This window comes from Bubalus kerabau, chromosome 9 (genome assembly GCF_029407905.1).
Source record: "Bubalus kerabau isolate K-KA32 ecotype Philippines breed swamp buffalo chromosome 9, PCC_UOA_SB_1v2, whole genome shotgun sequence".
Lineage (NCBI taxonomy): Eukaryota > Metazoa > Chordata > Mammalia > Artiodactyla > Bovidae > Bubalus > Bubalus kerabau.
In genome coordinates this window covers 104,316,337-104,341,726 of record NC_073632.1, presented here as the reverse complement: position 1 = coordinate 104,341,726, position 25,390 = coordinate 104,316,337, and the positions used below count along the sequence as shown (strand labels likewise).

General features: G+C 48.2%; 2 protein-coding genes across 7 annotated transcripts in view; both read right to left on the bottom strand.

The window, feature by feature from the left end:
* Positions 1-25,390, bottom strand: part of PNLDC1 (PARN like ribonuclease domain containing exonuclease 1) — a 247,762-nt gene that overhangs the window by 8,253 nt on the left and 214,119 nt on the right. For 3 of the 4 annotated variants that reach the window (XR_008698449.1, XM_055536131.1, XM_055536132.1), the window contains exons 2-16: positions 17,339-17,475; positions 16,874-16,931; positions 16,520-16,593; positions 14,660-14,699; positions 13,818-13,941; positions 13,552-13,640; positions 12,298-12,398; positions 10,586-10,662; positions 9,888-10,031; positions 9,293-9,362; positions 6,853-6,938; positions 4,956-5,011; positions 1,392-1,456; positions 944-997; positions 702-744 (exon numbers count right to left, since the gene is read on the bottom strand). Coding sequence is in view for 3 of the 4 variants with exons in the window: in XM_055536131.1 (XP_055392106.1) it covers positions 702-744; positions 944-997; positions 1,392-1,456; positions 4,956-5,011; positions 6,853-6,938; positions 9,293-9,362; positions 9,888-10,031; positions 10,586-10,662; positions 12,298-12,398; positions 13,552-13,640; positions 13,818-13,941; positions 14,660-14,699; positions 16,520-16,593; positions 16,874-16,931; positions 17,339-17,414 (1,157 nt within the window). In the remaining variant the exon portion in view is untranslated. The remainder of the gene's footprint in view (positions 1-701; positions 745-943; positions 998-1,391; positions 1,457-4,955; positions 5,012-6,852; positions 6,939-9,292; positions 9,363-9,887; positions 10,032-10,585; positions 10,663-12,297; positions 12,399-13,551; positions 13,641-13,817; positions 13,942-14,659; positions 14,700-16,519; positions 16,594-16,873; positions 16,932-17,338; positions 17,476-25,390) is intronic. The other variant, XM_055536133.1, reaches the window with a different exon arrangement.
* MRPL18 (mitochondrial ribosomal protein L18) lies at positions 19,395-24,740 on the bottom strand. Of its 3 annotated transcripts, none has more exons than XM_055536139.1 (4): positions 24,563-24,740; positions 23,903-24,089; positions 20,313-20,544; positions 19,395-19,768 (listed from the first exon to the last, which is right to left on the bottom strand). In XM_055536139.1, the coding sequence occupies exons 1-4, from the start codon at positions 24,651-24,653 to the stop codon at positions 19,697-19,699; spliced, it is 582 nt and encodes a 193-aa protein (XP_055392114.1). In that variant the 5' UTR covers positions 24,654-24,740; the 3' UTR covers positions 19,395-19,696. The 3 variants fall into 3 exon arrangements, with proteins under 3 accessions (XP_055392114.1, XP_055392115.1, XP_055392116.1); XM_055536140.1 differs by having other exon boundaries at positions 24,602-24,740; XM_055536141.1 differs by having other exon boundaries at positions 20,462-20,544; positions 24,602-24,740.

Sequence of the window (25,390 nt, the reverse complement as noted above, 5' to 3'; positions counted from 1 at the left end):
AGTGGGTTGCCAGTATGGTACCCTCTGCCAAAATGGACAAGTGCAGGCAATACCCAGACGAACAGGGTACAGTCTGCAAACTTTTACGTCAGCCCCAGAGAACACAGCTTTGTTCAGCTCCTGCCCCGGGCATGCTCTATCCTACTGGGCACACGTGTGCGGCAAGGGTGGTGCTGCTGAGAGTGAGGCACACATGTGCAGCTGGTGCCCACGAGCAGGGCCCTGCAGGCGTCCGGGAGGCTGAGGCCCTGAGAACGCACAGCTCAATTCCAGTCTGGGGTTTTAAGAACCTCCCCTGCAGGTGCCTTATTCCAAGTCCCTGCCCTCTCCCCCAGCCCGACTATGAACCCGGCACGGATTATCTGTCCCCCGGATTGGCTCTGTTTTCTCAGCTCACTGTGATTCACACGGTATGAGGAAACAGGAGGGTAACAGATGGAGCGGGCACATGGCACTGGGACCTGAGCCTCGCCCACGGCCTGGCCTGACAGGGACTTTTCCCAAGGCCGGGACAAGAGGCAGGAGGGCAGGGACCAGCCCAGGGGTCGGGGGGAAGGCCGCCCATGGAGGTGAGCTGCCCGCCACTCATGAACATGTCATTTACACAACATGTGTCCTCCTCCTCTGGGAGAACGTGGGTGCCCCGTGGCCCCAACTCACCCCTGACCATGGACCGGTCACAGGATGAGAGCGACACTCACCTGTGTACCTTCCACAGGAGCAGGTGCGCCACTTTCAACAGAACTGGAAGAGAAGAAGCTAGCAACGTGACAGACACCAAGGCGCACCCGCCCACCTTATCGTGATACGCAAACTCAGGCTTTACTTCCAAGGGGCCGCCCACCTGGAAGTAAATGGGGTGGGGGGGTGCCCAGGGGCGGTGGGGGAGTATTGCAAAGAACACGCAAGCCCCCCCAACTTTGGAAGGGGCAGCGGCGCTCACCTGACCCGCACAGGAAGGCGTCGTATGCTGCTTCATGGGGGTACTTGGTCTCCACTGCAGGGTTTCCCCAGAAGCACGAGGACAGCCGTTAGAACACAGCCTGGGAGAGGGCATGCCCCCAGGCCCCCAGGTCCACACCCACGTCGGCCATGCACACACAACCCACCCATGGCTATTCCTCCAGAGACCATGACCCTTGTCCCAGCTTCACGCCACCCTGACCTAGTCCCCCTCACACACACGGTGGCAAGAGGACCCATGGAAGCCGAGGGCTTCCTGACAGACCCGCAGCCCCCGGGACTGCTCCTTTGGAGGAAGGAGTTACAACATGGACAGGGTGCTGGAGAAGCCCCACCCAGCACCCCCATACCTCCACGTGGGGACTGGCCTGAGCGCCAGCACCTCAAAGCCGCGCCAACCACGTGGGAACCCGGCCCAGGGGACCTACCATACTTCTCACACCTGCTGGCGTGAATGATCACCGGCCCGGAGTTCTTGGTGGGATTCAAGTCACTAGGCGAGAAGAAAGGTAAAGAATGTTCACTGAAAACGGCCCCTCTGTGTGCTCCCTTCACCCTCTCGAGTTAACCAAAAGTGCCCTCCGTACTGGGACTAGGGGGCGAAGTTGGGAAAGAACCTGCCTGTGGTTGCAGGAGACACAAGAAACGTGGGTTCAGTCCCTGGGTCGGGAAGATCCCCTGGAGAAAGAAATGGCAACCCACTCCAGTATTCTTGCCTAGAGAATTCCATGGACGGAGGAACCTGGTGGGCTACAGTCTATGGGTCATAATGAGTCAGACGTGACTGTGCACATGCGTGTACAGACACACACAGAGTAAGTACCAGGACTCTTTTTAAATCACAACAAACTATGCTTCTAATAGAATGTAAAATTTAAGCAGACAAAAACCAGGGATCTAGGCATGGGCAGATGGGTCTCGGTAACCCGGCAACAGGACAGAGGAAAGAACAGAGATGTGAGAAGCTCCACCTGCATCTTTCTGAGCATCTACCAGACGTGTGACCCCAGCCAAGGCGCCAGGACCAACTCCGGGCTGGCTCTGCCCTCGGGGCCTTGCTGTCCAGCACACCCTAGGAATGCAGTGCCCAAGGTGCTGGTCTTACAGGAAGCCTTGAGCCCCAGGAAATCAGTGGGGCTGAGTGGAGAGCGGGCGGCACCAGGTGTTGGAGCCGAGAGAAGAGCAGGCGGAGACACGACGGAAAGGGCAAACCCCGACCCGTGACACTGAAACGTGAGTGTGGCTGCAGCCCGCGGTGAAAGCAGGGGGTCGGGAAAGAGCTCGGGTGATGCGTGGGGGCATCAGGAACCACAGAAGACAGACCAGAAACACGGTCCAGTCGAATTCACATTGTAGAAGATCACTCCAGTGGTGATCACTCAGCACAAGAAATAAAGTAGGTCAGGGACACCCAGCTACCAGGTAGGAGCTCCCAACACTGAGAGGGTAACAGGCAGGAAGGCCAGGGGTCTCCAAATGGAGAAAATAGCCTGCAAGTGTCAGACATTTTTATCTCTCTTAAGCGACAGGAGAAAACAAACTAACAATATTTTTTTCCTTCTCTATACAAATTTAAAGAGAGGTTTCTCTTAAAATACTGTGTTGCCATAATGACACTAGAGATAACCAATGCCTTTTTCTTATGGAAATGTTTGTCTTAAGCTATGCTAATGTACTACGCCTTTACCCCAAACTCTGTCTCCAAGTCGGTTCCGCCTCTTGGCCCAAAACCTACTTGACAAACCAGTATGTTATACTCAGATATTGTTCCCCTAATCTATGTAAATAAAACTATTTGTATGGTGGTCTGCCCTTCTTTAAGATTCAAGTTAATTATTTTATGGCCCAAGATTATCCCAAAATACATCTTATGGACAAGGGGCCTGGTGCTGTTCTGAATTACAAGACATTCCTTTCTTTCATTAACAGACTGCTAGTGACTATATAACATCCAGCTAAAGACTAGCAAGGGGGTACTCTTTTTGCCCCCTTCTGATGCCTATGTCAGAAGCTTTCTCTGTCTCCTTTATACTTTAATAAAACTTTATTACACAAAAGCTCTGAGCTATCAAGCCTTGTCTCTGGCCCCGGATTGAATTCTTCTCCTCCGGGAGCCAAGAATCCTGGTGTATTCGCGTGATTCAACAACAACCTTTCATCTTGGGGGCTCGTCCGGGATCCTTCAGGACAAGGTAAGGATGCTTGGAGCTTTAGTTCTTTGTTCTCTTAGCGAACACGTTTTCTGCTGTGCTTTACTAACTCTACCGTGTGCTTGTGTGAATGAATGGCAGGCCCTGCGTGAAGCAAGTAAGGGGCCCTGCTCTGCGGTTCCACAGTGATCTCATACGGCTTATGGCAGAAACCTGTCGGGGCGTTATACCGACCTGCCAATGCCAAGAGGCACTCAATGTCTCCTTCGGAACCGACACCACGGGAATAAAAGGTAAAAGCCTCAGTGAAAGCAATGACTCTTGAGGATGCCAAAAAAGGAACAGAGTGTAGGACGTTTGGGGAGTAAAATTCACAGGACTAGACTAGAAGATACGGGAAGTCTGGCTCTGGGACGCATTCCAGGGCTCGGTCCTGGCACGTGGGTGAATGAGGGCAGCCCTCAACAGGGAAATCTTCCCTTCATCTGATTCCCAACAAAATCTACTGGCGCCTCCCTATCCACTTACTAGCTGTGAAGCCGTTTCCTCATCTGTCAAGCGGCATGTGCCTGAGCCGCAAGGTGGCCGTGGATCTGCCCCGGCAGTGGACGTCCCGCTAAGTGTGGACAACACTCAGGGCACAGCCCCAGCTCCCCTCCCAGGTGCGAGCTCGTGTAACCCTCAGGGCCAGCATGGGCGTTCCGTGCAATGACTCCCCCTCTTCAGGTGGTAACACTGAGGCATGCAGAGGTTAAGCCGTTCTCTCAAGCTCACGCACAAAGCCAGTGAGCCGCAAAGCTGGGGTTTAAGCCAAAGAGGTCTAGATTCAGCACCTGCACAGATGCTGTCAGCCCGGCGCTGGGGTGGCAGAAGTTGCTGCAGCGACTTGACAGCAGCAGGCTTGACGGATGGACAGGGGAGCGGGGGTGCTGAGAAGGTGCCTGCAGGCCTCGTGGGGCAGGAACAACCAAGGACAGCAAGCAGGAGTCTGGAGCCCCGGTGGGATAGAAGCAGTTGCTGAGGCTGACGAGGTGGACTCAGTCACCCAGGGGCACGGTAAGGAGGAAGAAGAGAGCTGCGGAGGGGCCCTCGAGAGATGAAGGGACCACAGGGGAGCACGCAGAAAAGAGGAAAACCCTCACCATAAAATACGAGAGATCCAGGAGAGGGCTCGATGGAAGGGAAGCGGGAGGGGCGCCCACTGCGTCAGACGCCAGCGAGGGGTTCCCCTCCTCGCTTGCCTCCTCCTTGCAGACAACATGTTCCCACCAGCACATGTCCGCCGTATGGCCAGGCATGAGGGAAAACTGGACTGCTATTCCCATGGGAAGGTCAGGAACTTGACCAGGTGCCAGGTTCATTCAGTCCCTCAGAAGTTTAATGTGCACCTACTGTGCCTCGCACTGTTTAGGCCCAAAGGAAAGAGTGCAAAGGAAGAATAAAACCTGTTCCCATGGAGCTTATCACTCCAACAATCAAACAGATCACAAGAGGAATAAAACCCTGCCCAACAGAAAACACCATGGATCATGGGGTCACAAAGAGTCAGACACAACTGAGCAACTGAACTGAACTGAAATCAAACAGCTCTAAGTCCCCTCCCAGGCCCCCTCCCCTCTAGAACAGGATTCCTCAGCTCAGCACCAGTGACATCTGGGACTGGAGAATTCTTTGTGTTGAAGGTTCTCCTGTGCATCCTGGCCTCTGCTCACGGGGTGCCAGGAGCGCCCTGAGCTGAAACAACTGAAATGTCTCGGTGCTGCCAAAGGTGCCCTGGGGAGCAAAACTGGCCCAGCCGGGAACCCCTGCTCTCTAAGCACCCACCAAAAACAGCCTCCTTACCTGCTCAGGACTTCATAAACTTCTGAAAGATTTGAAACCCTTGGGAAATTGAGTTCCTGTAATTATGGAAAACAAATGAGGGAGAGTAAGACATTTGAGGTTTTGTTTCCTCTCTGCTTAATGGACTTCCCAGGTGGCTGGCTCAGTGGTCGAGTCTGCCTACAGTGCGGGAAATGAGGGTTCAGTCCCTGGTTTGGGAAGACCCCCTGAAGAAGGATATGGCTACCCACACTCCAGTATTCTTGCATGGAGAATCCCATGGACAGAGGGGGCTGATGGGCTCCAGTCCACAAGGTCACAAAGAGTCTTGCACGACTGAGCATGCGAGCACCTCGGGTATTACCAAGTGGCCATTAAAAGACCTTGAAAACTCCAGGTCCTCCTGTAGCGCCTCTCTCTTCACACACATCTGGTCCTTATTCCTTAACTGTGATGACAGAGTACCTAGTGTACTTGGTTGGGACCCGATAACCCAGCCTAGAAAAAAACTGCCACATACATATATACAATGGAATATTACTCAGCTATAAAAAAATAAATGCATGAGTCAGTCCTAATGAGGTAGATAAATCTACAGCCTACTGCATAGAGTGAAGTCAGCCAGCAAGAGAAAGACAAATACTGTATATTAGCACATACATGTGGAATCTAGAAGGATGGTATTGATGAACATATATGCAGCGCAGCAAAGGAGATGCAGACTGAGAAAACAGCTGGTGCACAGTGTGGGAAGGAGAGGGTACGACAAATCGGGAGAGTAGCGTGGAAACATATGTATTACCGTATGTAAAACAGATAGCCAGTGGGAATTTGCTGTGGACCCAGGGGGCTCAACCCGGTGCCCTCTGACAACCTAGAGGAGTGAGATGGGGTAAGAGGTGGAAAGGAGACTCAAGAGGAGGAGACATATGTATACCTGTGGCTGATTTATGTTGATGTATGGCACATACCAACATAATATTGTAAAGCAATTGTCCTCCAGTAAAAAAAAAAACAAACACTGCCACGAACAACTCATACCATCTTCCCTCAAAGACAAGTGTTTAAGGACTCCATGGCATCAGACTGTGGCCAAGGACTCATATGGTCGCTGGGCAGTCTAAGGACTTGCCAGGTCACCAAGTCCTAGAGTTCACCTTATCTTCACTCCCTCAGATCAGCCCCCACGTCCTCCCCACTTTGCCCTACGACTCAGCTACGTAGAGAAGGGCAGCATCACAGCACACCATCAGAGCTGCAAATATAGGTGCGAGCAGTGTGTCCCTGGGCAAAGACGTACCAAGTAACCCAGTCCCAGTTCTGTGGCGTCAGCTTAAGGCTTTATTTAGAACACTCAGTTTAACTTTTAAGCAGGATCTTAACTAGCTGGGTGCTTCTCTTCTCCATGGGCAGTGCACAACCCCAGCCGCACCACAGAAGTCACCTGTCAGCTGGAGAAATGCCGCTCCCAGCCCCTCCACACCAGAGGAGCTAAAGGTGTGGCCCAGGTATCAGTATTCACCTTCTCAGGTGATTTTGTTATCTGGGTTAAAATTCCTTGACCTGAATGCTCTGTAAAATTTTTCAAGCGGGGTCCCTGCCCCCCAACCCTGACAACTTTTAAGCACATTGAAACACACACAAGGTATCTACCAAGCTCTAGAATAAGTTGTTCTGTTGACCCATCTAAATAAGCCCATGAACTAGACAGCAATAAGTCAAAGCATGAGAACTTGAATGAGAGAAAGAAAAAAAGATCACACATAAGCCAATATGACTCACAGGTAGTCAAATTAAAAAACCAGTACTGGCTATAAAATATGAGAAAAGGGTTCACGAAACAATTTCTGAAAAGAGTGAGAAAGCTAAATGTTTCTGGGACTAATGAAGTGTTCCTTTCCCAAAGGAGTTTAATTACCTTCCAGATATCCTTTGTCACATTCTTGGTGTCAATGAGAACAGGAAATAGGTTGTGGATATTCAGCTTAAATTCATCGTAGCTTTCTGAAGGGAAAGACCCAGGTAGTCAGAAGTGAGTTCACTGGTAAAAATGGGAAGAAATTCTCCAATCTAGCTTGTCACCAACACTGGTTAGTAAAGCAAATAAAACAAAACAGGAATTGAAAACATCCTTGCTCCTCATCATTAAGGATTTCTGAATCTTCAACCAACCCGACATTACCCTTTGTTACAGCAGAACTCGAACAGTTTTCCATTAAATTCAGACTATTGTCTATAACCAACCTTACTTAATGCAGTTTGCAAAGCTGTAGTCAATGGTAAAAGGGAGAAAGAGATATTACTGAAAAGGCAAATGTGAAATCTGTAAATAACTGTTCAGAGAAAAATCCAGTAAGTTAAAAATTGTAAGTGCCTTGATAAAAATCACCTATTAATTTGCATATTTGTCAAAATTATACCGCATACCTTTTAAAGAGGCTCACTGCAAAACCAACAAACCAAAATCTCTCTGCTCACCCTCTCCTCACTAACCTCCCATTTCCTATTCCCTGATGGCAGAGATCTTCAATTTTTTCCTTTGGTGTGTATTCCCACCATTTCTAAACAAAGTTTATGCTGCTCAGTGGTCTCCCAGTTTGGGTCATTAGCTCTGGACCCCCACAAGGTGAGAGGATCGCCTGCCCCGCCCTGGGCCACTCACCACCCCCAGCACCTGCACAGCACTCCCCACGGGGCCAGCCGGTCGCCTCCAGGGGCCTTTCTGCCACAGCTTTTGTTTCAGCAATTTCTTTGTTTGCCTGTCTGCTTAGTTTGGGGGAAGTGATTATTTGACACTTAATTCTTCCCCAAATCTCTCAAGATGCTCAAACTGAGGTGTTTTATTAATTCATCTCCTAGAAAAATCTCAGGGAAACTGTTCACCCCTTTCCAGCTACGCTAGAGTTTTCTAATGCCTTGGCCACCTGATGCGAAAAGCCGACTCACTGGAAAAGACCTTGATGCTGGGAAAGACTGAGGGCGGGAGAAGGGGGTGACAGAGGATGAGACGGTTGGATGGCATCATCGACTCAACGGACATGAGCTTGAGCAAACTCTGGGAGACAGTGGAGGACAGGCAAGCCTGGTGTGCCACAGGCCATGGAGGTGCAGAGAGTGGGATACGACTGAGCGACTGAACAGCAGAACAGTGTTCTCTGAGCAGTGTTAGTTCATTTAATCCCCAATTCTGATACTATGATCATCCCCATTTTACAGACAAGGAAACAGAACAGCTACATTAAAGTAACTTGCTCAGGATCATGTGTAACAAGGGATGGAATGAGGATTCAAGCATGACTCTTGAATGCATGCTGTTAACACTCCATCACACTGCAGTGTGTCCAACAGCATCCATCATGGAAAAGACCGGGACAGTCATTAGTACCGTATGGCCACTGAAATGATTTCAGGTTAAGGACATAAATAAATGCTTTGGGTAAGTGGAAAAAAAGCCAAACGGAATAAAATACATCGTGTGGTCAAATATGTAAAAGCCAAAACAAAGGAAAAAGCAAATTAAGATTATGTGTGTGTGCAACTGACTCTTTGTGACCCTATGGACTACAGCCCACCAGGGTCCTCTGTCAATGGCATTCTCTAGGCAAGAATACTGGAGTGGGTTGCCATTTCCTCCTCCAGGGGATCTTCCCAACCCAGGGATGAAACCCAGGTCTCTTACATTTCCTGCATTGGCTGGCAGGCACTTTACCAATGCGACACCTGGGAAGCCCATGGAAAAGTCAAAACAGAAGAAAAAGCAAAAAGTGTTAGAATCACAGCCGTGATTAAAGGTAAGTTTGTTTCTCCTGCACATCTCTGATTTCACTAAGTTTTACAGTGAGACTGAACAACTTCTGTAATGCGGGGGAGGGGGGGGGGAGTATCAATCAAATATAAGTTTTTCTCCCTGAGCAAGTCACCTGCTGCTGCTGCTAAGTTGCTTCAGTTGTGTCCAACTCTGTGCGATCCCACAGATGGCAGCCCACCAGGCTCCCCCGTCCCTGGGATTCTCCAGGCAAGAACACTGGAGTGGGTTGCCATTTCCTTCTCCAGTGCATGAAAGTGAAAAGTGAAAGTGAAGTCACTCAGTCGTGTCCGACTCAGCGACCCCATGGACTGCAGCCTACCAGGCTCCTCCGTCCATGGGATTTTCCAGGCAAGAGTACTGGAGTGGGTCAACATTGCCTTCTCCGAGAAAGTCACCTAGTTCCAGGAAAACAGTAACAGGCACAGATGCGCCAGACCTCTCTGGAAACCCGATGCCTGTAGGGGCTGCCTCAGGAGCACAAAGCCGGGCCCACCCCTCTGCCCGATGGCAAGCTGAGGTCAGAGGAAGGAGAAGGACGGGTCTGCCCTACCTGGGAGAGGTCTGAAGAACTTCTCATGGAGATGCAGCAGATCCATCATCATGTTATGTCCCACTAAGGGCTACTTGGAGGAAATCGACAGGTGAGAGAAATGACATTTTAAAAATAAAACAAACGCTGTAGACTAAATGCTGTCTCTGCCAAAGGGTGTAGCTTTAGAACCCACTGCATTCTGATGACATGGTAATTCCATCTCCACACGCAATCCACTCCCATGAAAGGCAGCCTGACTGCTTAAATGCTAGAAAGGCAAACCAGTGGGTCAGTGGGACTTGAGGCCCCAGCCACACTGGGATCTAAGCTGTGAAGCAGACACACACGGTCCCCAAGCAGTTTTAGGTCAATTTGTATTGAAATGCCTGTGTGCACGAAAGGAGCAAGGGAATGGTAATATTTCACAGGGACAGTCTTTCCCCGAATTAGTCTATCATGACTTTGTAAAACAAGGTTAGATCCACAAAGTTAGTTAACAAAAAGAAACCACTCATTTTAAGGAATCTGAGTTTACTGTTGAAGGACTCATTTGTCTCTACAGTCGGATACAAAACACTGCAAAAAGACCAAGGAAAGAGAATTCTCTCCCTACCTTCCGGGCTTTCACCAGCATCTGGAAAAACACAGAAAAGCCCCTTGCAGAGAGAAGGATCTTCTCCTTCCAGCAGCTCTCTCGATCACAGGAGGTGGTCTCAAGATACCAGCGGTGCTGAGTACTCACCTTCTTCACAATCACCTGAGCGCAAGAGGGGGAGACAAGCTCCCGCATCCTGGGAATGCTCCCAGGCTCCACCGCTGGTGGACGGGTTTAGGCTCTACCACGGCATGTGGGATCTTGCTGGACCAGGAATCAAACCCATGTCTCCTGCGATGGCAGGTGGACCCTTTACCACTGAGCCACCAGGCAGACGCCCCAAGGCCTCTATGGGGTTCCCAGGTGGCGCTGGTGGTAAAGAACTCGCCTGCCAATGCAGGAGATGTAAGAGACACAGGTTCCATCCCCATTTTCCATGGGTCGGGAAAATCCCCTGGAGGAGGAAATGGCAACCCACTCCAGTATTCCTGCCTGGAGAATCCCAAGGACAGAGGAGCCTGGCCTACAGTCCATGTGGTCGCGAAGAGTCGGACATGACTGAAGGGACTTAGCATGGAGTATCCCGGGATGGGGCCAAAGAAGTGGTCCTTCATGTCAAACGGGAAGGAGTGGGGGGAAGAAGCCTTTCACAGAGGCCAGATTTGGCCAAATGAGACAGAAATGATGGGGGTTGGCCCCTCCAGGTGGGAACTCACCCCTTGGTCTCTCAGCACCGTCCAGATGTCAGGGAGGGCCTTCCTCAGTACGAGCTGGACCTCGAAGGCCTGGAAGCCTGCAGCAAGGAAACAAGGCTTGCACAGAACCACCAGAGATGCTGGCAGGGCAGCTCACCCTCCCCTCAGGAGAGGCGTCGCAGGCAGCAGCAGGAGAGAGATGGAGGGAGCACGTGGGAAGACAGCTCTTCGCTGTCCCCAGGCCAAGTGACAGGGGTGGCCTGGCATGAACCAGGGCAGCTTTCTCTGAGTCTCTGATCTCAGGGCCACTCTCAAACGGAAGACCCCAAAGAGTCTTTGTGTGTGTGGGTTACAGGTCTTATGTCCACCATGTCAGAAATTAAAACCATACATACGAAACTAAAAACTGTAAGGTTTGAAAAACAATAAACCCATTACACTTTTGCCTATGATTGTGTGACACCACGCACTGGTTATCTGGAGAACGCTGGTTTCCTGAGTTATACACACCACCTTCCAAATGCTCACATATCATACGATGCCATCAAGACACACTTGTACATGTGGCCACTGATCTCATCAGAAAGGTCTCATAAAGCTGTCGAGCTAACCGTGAGAGATGAAGTCTTCTCAAATTTCAGTTTCTGACTGAAAGCTCAAATTTCATCTCTACTAAACACTAGGGGTTAGTCTCCCTGAAGACAAGGCTTACTTTTGTCACTTGAGAAGGTGACTGAAAATACCCACATCAAAACAACCAGTCAGTTCCTTCAAGTGAAAATTATATTCCTCTGGGGAATTCCCTGGCAGTCCAGTGTTTAGGGTTCCTTGCTTTCACTGCCAAAGGGCTAAGGTTCAATTCCTGCTCAGGTGACTAAGATCCCACAAGCCTTGCAGCATGGCCAAGAAAAAAAAATTACTTTCCTTAAAAAAAAAAATTAAAAAAAAAAATAGAAGGCAGCTAACTCAGCTCTCAACACAAATCCAGCCCAAGTGCTTTTCCTTGAGGTAACCACTGTACTGCAGGAAGCAGCAGCCATATTTCACGCACATTTATTTCTTCCATACTTCTATTGATGCACAAAACATTGTAAAAGATGAGCAATGAAATGTTGAAATTTAATAAAACTAAGAACTATTATTTCACTCACAAGGTTCTTAAGTCAGAATTTTTTTTAAACTGGAAGTGGCAACAAAGAACATGAGTGCTGTGTGGCCAGATGCTCCCACGCCCAGCTGTGCGCAGGCGCCAGGGCATCACTCACAGGGGCTGCGGGACCGCCAGTGCAGATGGCACAAGGACGGCGGCAAGCAGCAGCCAGGCCATGTTTTCAGGGCCGTTCTGACCTCGTGAACCCCGTGGAAAGGGTCTCAACAACCCCTGGGGTCCAACGACCAAGGCTGAGAACTGCTAATGTAGGGCAGCAACCCCACACTGAACTGTGGGGGAAACATTCAGAGATTAACGGAAATAAATAAAGGAAGAGTCCAGGGGGCACTAAGGATTGGGATGAAAAGGATGGTGCTGAGCGGAACCTGACTTCCTCAACCTTAAAATTCAGAACAGGTGGACAGCCCTCCAACCTCCCACCCAAGGTCAGAGCTGCATCTAATCACAGGGACCATGTGTCTGCTGAGCCGACGCCCAGGGTCCACCGGAGGAGAAGGGATGCTCCCCACAGGTGACAGTGCCCGCTCCCAGCTCCCAGGTCGGGGGGCCGCCCCCTGCCTACCAGCAATACCAGGGAGGGTCATCCAGTCCCCTTCCTCCGCCAGGTCCAGCCAGCGCGTCACCTCGTCAATCACCACCTTGATCTGGTCTTTGTCCAGAGAGCTGAAAATGGGCACATGAGACAACACTAATGCAGGTGGGGATCCTGAAGGCGCCCGTTTTCACCCTGTGATCCTGGCAAGAAAACGGACCCCAGAAAGACCATTTCTTTTCCGAGTCTTGTGTCGCAAGAGGAAACCAAACACCTGGCCTCCACCCTCGGGTCTGCCCACAGGGGCACGCCCCCCTCCCGCTGACCGGGCTGTCGGGGGAAGGGGCTGGGAGACAGCCAACACTAAGGGACCCTATCGGGTCTGTCTCCTCAGTACCCCCTCTCAGAGGTGGAAAAGCACCATCTGGTGAAGAACGGAAAAGAAAGGAACTTTGGTAAGTACATCTTCTCCTGCGTTAGAAATACAAGAACACTGTGTCACATGGAGAAAAGGAAAGCCTTTTCTCGAACATTTGAACATAACAGAAGATTAAAAATTCAAGTTGCTTTTCCCTTCCAAAGCAGTATTTTTATATAAAACCAAGGATAAAGTTCCAACGTTACATAATGATTTGGACCAGACAATCATAACACTCCAGAATTAAAAGCTGTCTAATTTAACCCTCTCACCGATAAAGGCAAAGAATCGAAAGCCCAAGGAGCTTAAAGGATTGGTTCAGAACCACACAATGCTCAGCAGACCTGGGCCCAGGTGGCCGGCTACTTCCAGCACACAAGGCCACTGAGCAGGCCTGGCCCAAGCCCCACAGCACGACCAGGTTAACATACAACAACAGGCACTGGAGGCCAAAGAGACAAGGCAGAGACCCTGCCTTCAGGGAACACAGCAGATCAAACTCACGGGGCAACGTGCCCAAGCTGAGCTACAGGGCCACATGGTCAAGGTTACTTGTGACTTGCCTTGAAAAATCCCTAAGGCTCTCACAGGAAGTCCCACAGAGCCATTTTCCCCCTCTAGCACTGGAATGGAGTTCCTGCCTCTTTGAGGACCAAGTTAAGAGTCAGTTCTTTTGCCCCTTCATCCCACGCTATGCAGTGAGAGGTTTCTGATCTCAGGCATAGGAACGGCATACCAGCACTCCGGGCTGTCATGTGTGGCTGAGCCCAGCTTAAGGGGATGGTGTGAGGTTACCACGTCCAGCAAAGCCAGAAACACACCAGCAACAAAGCAACCTACAGAGCACCCGGAGAAGCGGGCTTTACCTGCGAACTTTCCAGTTCCCAGTCAGGATGTTGTGCTTAATTTTCTTCTCCTGTTCTTCGTTCATATAGGGGATCCCATTTTTGAGAAACTAAAGACAGGGAGAGACCAGGAAACGAGTCAGTGGCATCATCTGTATGACAGCAGAGAAAGAAACCTTTGTCGTCCGCTTGTTCGTGGACAAGTCAGAAGGGCGACAGGAAGCAGACTTGGACCAGGTGGACACCCGGCCCCTCAACCCTCTGGGCCCCCTCCTCCCAGGCCATACCTTGTTATAGTCGAAGCCATACTGGTTCAAAAACTGAACACTGGAAGCCTGGAAAGAGAACTCTGAGTCCAAAACCCCAAATGTCGTAGGGAAGAGGAAGAAGTTACATGAATGAGCTACATACCTAGAAACAAAAACAGAAGGAGAAAAAGACAGAAAACACTTAAAATTCTGGCTCATGGAGCAGGCTTCCGAGTGGGCTCCTCCTTCCCCTTGAGAAGTCCAGCTGACCCCTGAACAACATGGTGGTCAGGGGCACCAGCCGTTCTTACAGCCAGAAATCTAGCCACAGGCCCTCTGCACCCACAGACTCCACCGTGGATCATACAGTACCACAGTGTGTATTTAGTGAGTATAAGTGGACTCAGGCAGTTCAAACCCTGCGTTATTCAAGGGTTCGCTGTATTTGAATGCCAGCTGTGTTTCAAGTACTATGACTGGTGCTGGGGGCCAGTGAAAAAAGGCACACAGTCTGACCCCCCCGAGAGGGGGGCTGCCATTCACATCCTTCCTGGCCGCTGGGCCTGGGAGCTGCGTCACCCTCCTTGTAACACTGCTGACTGCAATCCTGAAGAAACACACGGGCGTGAAGGACGCATGGCAAGGGGCACCGAAGGTCCGGGGGTGCTGGGAGAGGCCCCCAGGGATGGTGCTGCTTTGAGAGACTTGAAGGACAAGCCGGCATCTGCAGGGGAGGTGGGGTGGCGGGCCTGGGAACAGGGAGACCATGGGGCATCCAGGGCCAAAGGGGGCCAGAGCCTGAAGCAGAATTTGAAGGGGGAGCAGGTGGAGAAGAGAAACAGGTGAGAGCCAGGTGTTTCGCCAAAGGTCTTTATACATACTTGTTCGACTCGCCTTCAATACTGGAGAACACAGACAATCCTAGAAGAGTGATGGTGGACAGAATGAATGCCAAGAGGAAAGCTACTGGAAGCTAACTCAAACACGTTCTGCACATATCCCCTCTAGCACTGTTATGGGGTTCTTGCCTCTCTGAGTATCAAATCAAGAGTCAGTTCTTTACACCCAAAGTTACTACATAGGCTTTAGGATAACTTCTAAAAAAGAAACAAAGGAAGGAAGAAAGGAATGAAGGGAGGAAGGGAAAGAGTCAAAACATGAGAACCATCAAACTGTAATTCACACAAATTCCTGAAATAACTGTAAATGGCTGTTCAAACACAGAATACTGACACTTACAGTTTTATTAGTTTTTAGTTTATTAATTTTTATTGCAGTATAGTTGCTCTACAAGACACTTTTATAGTTTTAAAACAAGAAGAAACACTAAAATCTATGAAGATTTATGCATTTGAACAATTTTTAAATGTTTGTGTTGTTAAAAAGATCAAAAGTAAAAGACTTTGAAGAAGGGGGAAACAATACGAACGTATTCAAGTGCTGTTTCCCATACTTTCAAAGAGGTCTCACAATTAAGAAACACAATCACAACAGAAAAACAGCAGGACTTCCCTCATGATACAGTGGATAAGAAACTGCAGGCTGATGCAGGGGTCGTGGGTTTGGTCCCTGGTCTTGGAAGATTCCACATGCCTCGGGCAACTAAAAGCCCGTGCTCTGCAACAAGAGCATCCTATGCTCCAAAGGATGCACAAAGAGCAGCCCAGGGCACTGCAACTAGAGAAAGCCCTCCCGCACAATGAAGATCCAGCATCCAAAAATAAATAAGAAAACAGCAAAGGACAAATAAATAAGAAAACAGCAGCCAGACAGCAAACACACACAGGTGTTACTCATTCACAGGAAAAGCAACAATCAGTAAAATATCTCAGGACCTGTTTTTTTTTAAACAAAGTTTTACTGAAATACAGCCATGCTCATTCATTTATGTATTAACTACAGCTGATTCCTCATTAACAAAGGCAGCACTGAGTTGTTGTAACTTCATATGTAGACCATATGACCCACAAAACCTAAAATATTTACTTTGGTCCTTTACAAGTACACCAAACACATACACTCAGGAGTGCACAGTAATACATAAGAGCTAAGACAGTCAATGCAACCTTGTTTCATCACATACAAATGGCAACCAAAGCATTCATCATTAGGAGATAGAGCCAAACGATACACAGAGTTAGGAGTGCCAAATAAATTACCACATGTAAAGTAGAGAGCCAGTGGAAATTTGCTGCATGATACAGGGAGCTGAAATCAGGTGCTCCGTGAAAACCTAGAGGGATGGGGTGGGAGATTTAAGATGGAGGGGACATTTGTATACCTATGGCTGATTCATGGTGATGTATGGCAGACACCAATGCAATATTTAAATTAATTTCCTCCAATTAAAAAAAAAAAATTAAACTGAACCGGAAATCTGTATAAGCTGGTACAGAAAAAGCTCTATTTGCGGGGCGGGGGGTGGGGGGGGAGATGCAGAACAACATATTTATAGTATGATCTTGCTATGTATGATTTTTGTTTAAAGAAAACATACACTTTCCCCTGGAAGATGGTCCAAGTGCCTTAATGTTGATTCCAGCATGGAAATCAAGTTTCTGCTTATTCTAAAGAGTTAGGTCTCTCAGGCAAGACATGGCCAAAAACCAAACGAGCGTGCAAAATGACAGCCAGTGTCTCAGAACGGCGCCAAAGAGGTTTTACCAGTAGGAAACACAGAGACAATAAAAAAAAGTTTTTTTTTCAATAACTCATAACAAACAGCTGAAGGTTAAACTCACCGATCTGACAGATGGTGAACTGCTGAACACTCTGACGGGTCTTTAGATACCACTCTGATGGCAAGTCAAACAGACTGTGAGAAAAACAGACGTCTCGGTCCAGAGGCAAGGAGATGCTATCAAGGCAGCAGCCTCCACGCTGGGTTAGCAGCTCTCAACCAGGGCAGCGCTTTCCTTGTTACAACAACTAGGGAACCTGCCTTTTGTGGAAAGCCAGCCAGGTCCGCAAACCTCCCCCACAAAAAGCTGTCCTGCCCAGCTGCTGCCAACAGGGTGCCTGCTACTAAGTAACGCTGGCCAACCAGGGCACAGAAGAGGCTTTCCAGCCCAGCTCTAAGGCAGCTTTAGCTTTACCTGATCTGCTGGGGCCCCGACAGGTTAGAACGAAGGCCCGTGAACTCTATGTCCAGACCTGCAGGGAAGGCAAAAAAAAAAAAGAGTCCCCAGGCACAGACCATCGCAAGTCTCTTCATGCTATAAACGCTGCAGGTGGCAAAAGCATTGGCTCACCTTCTTAGCCCTCGAGAAGCCAGGTGAGGTCGAGAAAGGAAAACAGGGAGCCAAAGCGAGGACGCCAGGCCACCCCAATCCACCTAGACTACACGGGGGCTACGAATGGAACTGCTGACCAACATCCCACTGCCCAAACTTGAGGAGTCCCACTGTCCTTCCGAGGGGCCCTGCTTGAGTCTCCTGCGGCCTGGAGACCACCCGGCTGGGCCTCACCTCTCCCGCCCGGTGCCGCCCGAGAACCATACCCTCCCCAGGCGAGCCGGCCAGCCAGCTCCGGCGCCAAAGCCTGGGATCCCGGGGCCTTACCCACGAAGTCCGCACCCAGGACGAGCTCCTGCAGCAGAGGGAGGCTCTGCTCAAACTCATCGGCGCCTATGTCCATGGCCACGCAGCAGCTCGGCGGACTGCGCCCAGTGAGTGCGGCCACGCGTCGCCTCGCACTTACACGCAAGCGCCGCGCCGGCGCCTTAAAGGGCTCGCGGAGAGCGGGTGGGGGAGTGAAGAAACGCACAGCCCCCGCGCGCGCCCACCAGTCCCGGCCGCGCAGCAGGCGGCAGGGCCATCTGCCTGCCCACAGGTGTTTCATCTTGTATTTATTTGATCCCCCAGGGTTAAGGATCGCTTAGACCCCCGCCCTAGCAATCAAAGGTCGTTTACGCTCCGCAACAATTCCTTTGCAATCCCTATAAGGGGAGAATGTCATTTATGTAGACCTGGAATATTAAGAGGCAATGGTAGGACAAAGTAGTGGCCGAAAGAGTAAAAACAGACCAGTAAACACAGCCGGAAGGAACTGCAAATAAAGCAGGTACTGCAGCCATGGTGCGGTGATAGGGGGCCCGCATCGCCTCTGGTTTTTAAATCACTTCTTGCCACCTTGGCCATCACTGTTAACATACATCCCGTACCCTCCTCTCCTCCCCGGTCCCCTTCTCCCTACTTGGCATTGCTGTTGCCTTTGTAACACCATTTATCAAACTTGCTATACCAAGTCTCAAAAACTGCCCAAACTGAAGGAATTCTTGATACTCAGATGATCTAGATCCTATGCCTCCTAGAAAAAAATCCCCACCAGGTGGTGCAGTGGTCAAGAATCCACCTGTCAGTGAGGGAGAGGTGGGTTTGATCTCTAGGTGCCCAAGATCCCCTGGAGAAGGAAATCACAACGCATTCCAATATTCTTGCTTGGGAAATTCCACGGACAGAGGAGCCTGTCCAGTTCTAGTCCATGGGGTCGCAGTCAGACTCCGCTAAGCAACTGAACCACTACCACTTACAGGTGAACCCTGTTTTTGTCAATTTCCAAAGCCACACTACCCCAGTCCATGGTCTTGTGTCCTCCCTTGAATTCTAGACTCGTTTGACAGCCTTTTGGAACTGTGGTCTTTAAGATGAGAGAAGAAAATATTAAAACTATCATGTTGGTGGTGTTAGACACAGTCGTGCCTGCCTCTGTGACTCCATGGACCCTGCTAGGCTCCTCTGTCCATGGGAATCTCCAGGCAAGAATACTGGAGTGGGTGGCCATTCCCTTCTCCAGGGGGATCTTCCCAACCCAGGGTTCAAACCCAGATCTCCTGCATTGCAGGCCGATTCTTTACCATCTGAACCACCAGGGAAGCCCAGAACTATTAATACATACCTATAAATGTCTTTACTGTAATAGCTACAGATCAAAAGGAAAACTAAGCATTGCATTCTGAAAGCCTCTCAGAATGAATCAAACTTTTAAAAAACGTTGATTGCATACGTTTTCCTTTTAAAATAATACCCTGAATACTCAGATTTATGATAGCAATATTATTTCACTTCTATATACAGAAAATTGGAGTACATATTTAAAATGTGGGGGGAATATGCTAGAAGCCACTGTGCTTACTGGCTCTTCCTCACATTTCTTAAATAGCCAAGATCAGTTAACACCTTACTCTGACTTTGAGACCTGCCATGATTCCCATCTACCCTACCTCAACTTTAAATTAACCCGAATGCACTTCAGGCTCCATCTCCCAACAGCTTCCTAGATGGTACAGACACCTTTTTTCCTTTTCTCACTGCATTCTTTCTTCAAATCTGGTTCTGTTAGGATCCAGGAGCCCAATAAGGTTAGGATTTGCTCTTATCTTCGCATTACTTATCTTGCTTGGGAAATTCCACGGAGAGAGGAGCCTGTCCAGTTCTAGTCCATGATACTGACATCTCCTATTTAAAAAAAAAGCCTCCACACCTGAGCAGCAATAGCTCTCATTTACTGAGACCACCTGCTATGACCTAGCCACGGTGACAAGTGCACAAACCTTTAATGTGTATCCTTGCCACAGAGAGTTCATAGTTGGGAGAAAATGCCATATAACTAAAAAACAAGAGTTAATAATATACCTTTATTCTTTAACTTATAAACAACAATTTACTTTGTCCTTCAGAAGTTAATTACAATTGGCAACAATTTTTCTCAGATACTTCTCTCACGTCCAAGAGCGAAGAATTCAGCCCTGGATTTAAGACAAACATACTGAAGGGGAGAAGGAGACAACCTTAACTAATAACATCCTGCTGTTAGATTTTTGTATAAAACGTCCAAGCTGGCAGTTCTTCCAGAGGCGCTTTTCTGATGAATGAAGAGCTGACAGCTTTCATTTACAAGTTCCAAACAATGCTTCTGCTTCATTCATAGATTCTCCGAGGCTCCTGCAGCACCACACCACCCTCTATCATGCCAATCTGTAGTTGTTTCATCTGGTTTTGAAGATCAAGAAAGAAGTAAAAGATGAAGTTAACACTACAAGCTGACTCAGCGACAGAACAAGCTGACCATAAATAGCTCACTTCTTAAGAGGAAGAGAAATAAACCACCGATCTGCTCCTTGCTAACTTCCCAGCCTACACTGTTTTTTTTTTAGAAAGTGATCTTAATAATGACACAGATAAAAGAAGGTGTAGAGATGTTAAGGATTAGCAGTATTTGAAAATATTCTGTGGACAAGATGATACTATATGAATGGCAGAGAAGTCAACATTACAGCTACAGAATTGGTCGCATGGGTTTGAACCCTGCCCAGCACCACACTGAGCCAGTCAGCCAACCTCAGCTAACTTACAGAAGAGAGACCATAAGTCCTGATGCTAAGGCTGCTGTGAAGCTGAAGTGAGGTACCACGCATCAGGACACTCAACCCAGGCTCAGACACTTGGAAAGAACTTTATAAACAAACTACTATTATCTAAGTATCTAATGTCAAGAATTAACACGACACCTCCTAAGTAGTGAGAACAAAAATACCGAGTCTGATGCTGCCTCCCAAGGCGTGGGTTGGTAGACCATGAAGTTGATTCCTGCTTCCAAGCACCGCTGTGCCAGCACCCGTCCTACACTCTCACAAGCCACCACATTTTTGGTGCTATAAAGGTGCTTCTTAATGGCCCATTCACGAGTGGAGGCCGACACCACAACCTGGCCGTTGCGATGCTCAACAAGCGCTTCTATATGATGCTGGCTCCTTATAACTCGCAACCTACACAAGGAGAGAGGAGGACAAAAATCATAGAAGAATTCTAAAGACAAATGATTTCAGGTGAATAAGTGCAAAAGTACTTCTCAAGAATGCAATGTCTGGTTCATTTATGTCAACATACTCAACCTGGTTTTTACTTGGGAGAGTTGTTTTCCCTCTGCCTTTATGAGGATATCCTCAATAGTAAACCAAACATTTCTACTTAGCCTCAAATATCCAGAAGAAAGTTGGCATTTCTTTAGAGCTGAGATTTACACAGTATCTACTTCAAAAAAGGAACTGAGGAGGCAGAGCTAACTTGCTGACTCTTCACCAGATAAATATATACTTACTCTTAAAAAAAAAAAAAAAAAAGATATACTTACTCTGTATTTTCCAAAATAAATGTAAGATGGCTCAAACATTTAAATATAAAAACAGAAGTCATGTGAGTACTAGAAGACAACATATTTTTAAACAATCTCAAAGTAAGATAAGCCTATTTAACTATATCAAGCTAGTTAACATAACATCAAACTATATCATATGGCTTTTATAAAAAAGAAAAAAGTGACAAAGTTTTATGCATGCTAAGAAAAACAAACAACAAAAAAAAACAGTAAAGTCAGCAGGCAAACAAAGAAACAAAAAATATTTTAAAATCATATATTGTTCAAAGGGCTAATTTCCATAATATATAAAAAGCCTCCTATAATCAATAAGAAAATGACCAGTAACCTACTAGGCAAAGGATTTGGACAGACTGTTCACAGAGAAGGAAACTATTAATGACTCTTAAAACCCATGAATATATGCCCAATCTCAGTGCTAAACTGCATGCATGAGACAATTAATTGCAACACTGGTTGAAATAATAGAAGATAATCATCAATCCAGAATCAATGAATTAAAACAGTCACGCAATGGTATTTTACATTAACTTTAAATAGTTATTTTACACAGTTAAGAACAAAGTAGCACTTTATGCTGCTACTGCTGCTGCAAGCATTTATTGAACACTGACTGTACCAGGGAGTCCTAATTGTTTACAGGTATATAGCTCATGTCTCAAACTAATCCCATTATCCTTTCTTTCCTTTTGGGCTGCAGAAACCAACACAGAAAGGTTAAATAACTTTAGCAATATTACAACTAATGGTAAGAAATGGTCATAGGCAGGATTTAAGTCCAGGAGACTGGCTCCAGAGCCAATGTTCCAAACCAACACAAAATACTTCCAAGACGTATTCTGTGGTAGAGGTGGGGGTAGTGGTGAAGGAATGGGTGGGGAAATGCAGAACAACATATAAGGTAAGATTTATATTTAAAAAAAAAAAATACAAGTTTATACTTATGTGCACAGACTAGCTATAGAAGGGTACATGAGAAACTATTCCTTTTTGGATTTTATAACATTTGCATACATTACACATTTAGAAATTAAGTTCACGATAAAGAAAACGCTGGGGAAAAAAAAAAGAAAATGCTGAAATTAGACTATAGTAAGGTTCTTAGTATGAAACAGCATAAAAAGCACTAGATTTAGAAATATGGGTTCTACTCCTGGTTTTGCTGTTAGTCTTAGTAAAAAATCACAAACTCTTAATCCAGTGGTCAACACACTTTTTCTATAAGGGATCAGATTGAAAGCAGAAAGGGTAGTGGGTCCCTGGAGAAAGAGAACCAGGCGTGGCTTTCTCGACCTAAGAGAAGCCATTTTTGACCTAAGCCATTTTGTGATCTAAGATTGGCCACCGTAACTACTCTTGAACAGGTCTCAGTAATTAATGATCTTAAGGGAAGTAAGGGAATGAAGGAACAAAGGAAAAGCAATCAAGAAACAAAAGAATAAAAGAGAGTCCTGATTCCTCCTCAAGGGACATAGAGAACAATCTGATACCACCTTTGATTTCTGCACTCAGGTGGAGGAAGGAAATGACGATGCTGACCCTGTGACTTCAACAAACTAAAGCTAGCACTCTGTAGACCTTGGCCCTGATTCTATACTGAGTGCTCCTCTGCTCAAGCCCCTTCATGAATATGTGTGTAACCTTAACTTAAAACTTCCCCAGTTATGCTGTTTGGGGAAACACTGCTTTGAGGAAGACACCCAGTGTTCTCTTTACTTGCTGCAAGTAATAAACCCCTCCCTCTCCTGATCTTGGTTGTGCCTTCTGGCCTGACACCCACCAAGAGGCGAACCTGGTTTTCAGGTTACAATATAGGTCAACTATTCAACTCAGCCACAGTAATACCAGAACAGCCAGGTGAAAATGGGTGGTGGCTGTGTGCCAATAAAACTTTCTTTGTGGATAAAGAAATTTGAATTTTACAGTTTTCATGTCACAAAATATTCTTTGCATTTTATTTGAACCTTTCAAAAATGTAAAAATATTTAGCTACCCAGCCAGCTTTGGCCCAGGAGCAAAAGTCTGCTGATCCTTGTCTTAAACCATCTGTGCAATAAAAGAGTGGGACTCATTATCTCCAAGGTCACTTCCAATTTTCTACTGGTAGTACTGTGAACAGGACAAATGCGGGGAAGGGGGAGGTAGGTCTCCAATTATTTAAATATCCAAATATTAACAGAAAATAATAGTTCGAGTGTTTCAAAAAAAATTCTAGACTTAAGAGTCAGATTATTTGAATATGAACTGCCCTGCCACCTTTCTTTGAACCCTCCTGTTTCCTTCCCTAAGCCTCAATTCCCCTGCTCTATAAAATGGGGGAATTTACTGCACTTGCCTCAAAAAGTACTTTTAAGGAATAAATGAGAAAATGTATATAAAATGCCTAGCATCAGGTTCCTGGCAAATAGAAAGTATTCAATAATTCGCCATCTTTATAACAAAGAATAAACCCCTAACTGCTCTCCTGCCTTTACCACTGCCCCCTTAAAAATCTGTTCTCCTCAAAGGAACCAGAATGATCTTCCATTCAGGCTTAAACTAAAGAAATCCCATCAGTTTCCCACTACAATAAAAATAAAGCCCCCAGCGCTTCCTTGATTTACAAAGCTAATGACGTGTATCCTACCTACCTCTCCATTCACCTCCTGGCCCAGAGCTCTAGGTACACAAGCCTTTTGGTTCCTCAAACACACCTAGCTCATTCCCACCCTAGCTGTTTTCCTCTATTAGGAACCCTCTTCTTGGCAGACAGTTTGGCTTTTATTCTATTTTCGGAGAGTTTGGGTAGGCAACCAGTCTCCTATCCTTTACATTTTTTCCATGACACCTATTTATTTACCGTTTGCCTCCCTCTTCCCCTCCTAGACCCAGCACAAGTCTGAGAGGAGAATCGCCAGCAGTTACCTGGCACGCTCCTTAAACGAACTGCCGTGCAGGGCTGTGTGGTCAACACGGAGCAACTTAATTACCTGTGCCAGAACTCACGGGAGGGCCACACGGTCCCCCAACCCCGCTCTTTTCTGGCCACAGCTAAGAGCTCCAGATTCCGGGGGTTCCGGTTGGTGAACTCTGGGGCAACGGCTTCATTTCCCACGGGGTCCGCCTCAGGCTTCACCGCTGGCTTAGCACTGGTCGAGAACGCTGCCACGCGACACCCTAAAGAACAAAACCCACCACATGGATCTTAAGAGAATGACGAATACGGACAAATCAGCAACATGATGTAACTTGTGCCCATCTTCCCCCCTTCAGGCCTCGCGCCCTGGAAGAGGTACAAGAGATATGTTCGGTAACGGGGTGTCGTCACCACAGAACCTGGTCCTTAAATTTCTACTACTGTCGTCACCACGCTACCGTTAGCTCCTTTACTTTTCCGTGGGAAATGAAGGCTTCCCAGGTGCCTAAAGAATCCGCCTGCCCGGGCAGGAGACGCCAGAGAGGCAGGTTCGATCCAGGGTGGGGAAGATTCCCCTCGAGAAAGGAATGGCAACCCACTCCAGTACTCTTGCCTGGAGAATTCCATGGATAGAGGAGCCTGGGTGGCTACAGTCCATGGGGTCGACAGAGTTGGACTCGACTGAGCATGCATAACGCATGCTGCATATACAACGACCATTTGCAGTGCAGACCTTGGGGTGTAACCTGAGAGAAGTGGTAAGACGAATTACCAGGGTTTCTGCAAACCGGCAACAACTCCCAGAACCGCGACCGAAGCGCCATCGCTGAGGAGAATCGCAGCCAAAGCCTCGGATAGACCTCGCCCTCCTCTCCTCAAAGGCGTCCCAAAGAGCCGCCAGCGGCAGCCATACTTACTCAGGAAAAGCCTTCGAATGACGTAAGGTCATAGAGGCCCAGATCGCCGCGCTAACAAGCCTCTGAAGCTGAGTGGCGGAGAGTGCAATCCGTCATCTCCGTTCCTCCAATCAGCGCATACGCTGTGGCGCACGGAGACGCCGGAGCCAACCAACCACCTCGCAGTGAGCCAGGAGAGGGGTTGGGCACGGTCCGTTAAGCCGGGCCGCGCTTGTCTGCAGCATCCCGCGTCGCTGGCCCGCAAGGCGTTTTGGTACCTTACTTGGGCTCGATGATTGTCGGGCACGCACGCACGCACGCACGCACGCACGCACGCACGCACGCACGCACGCACGCACGCACGCACGCACGCGCACGCGCACGCGCACGCGCACGCGCACACGCACACGCACACGCACACGCACACGCACACGCACACGCACACGCACACACACACACACACACACACACACACACACACACGTTGGTCTCTGCGAGGAAACACTTGGGCTCGATGATTGTCAGGCACGCACGCACGCGCGCACACACACACACTCACACGTTGGTCTCTGCGAGGAAACACTTGGGCTCGATTGTCGGGCACGCACGCGCGCGCGCGCACACACACACACACACACACGTTGGTCTCTGCGAGGAAACGGCAG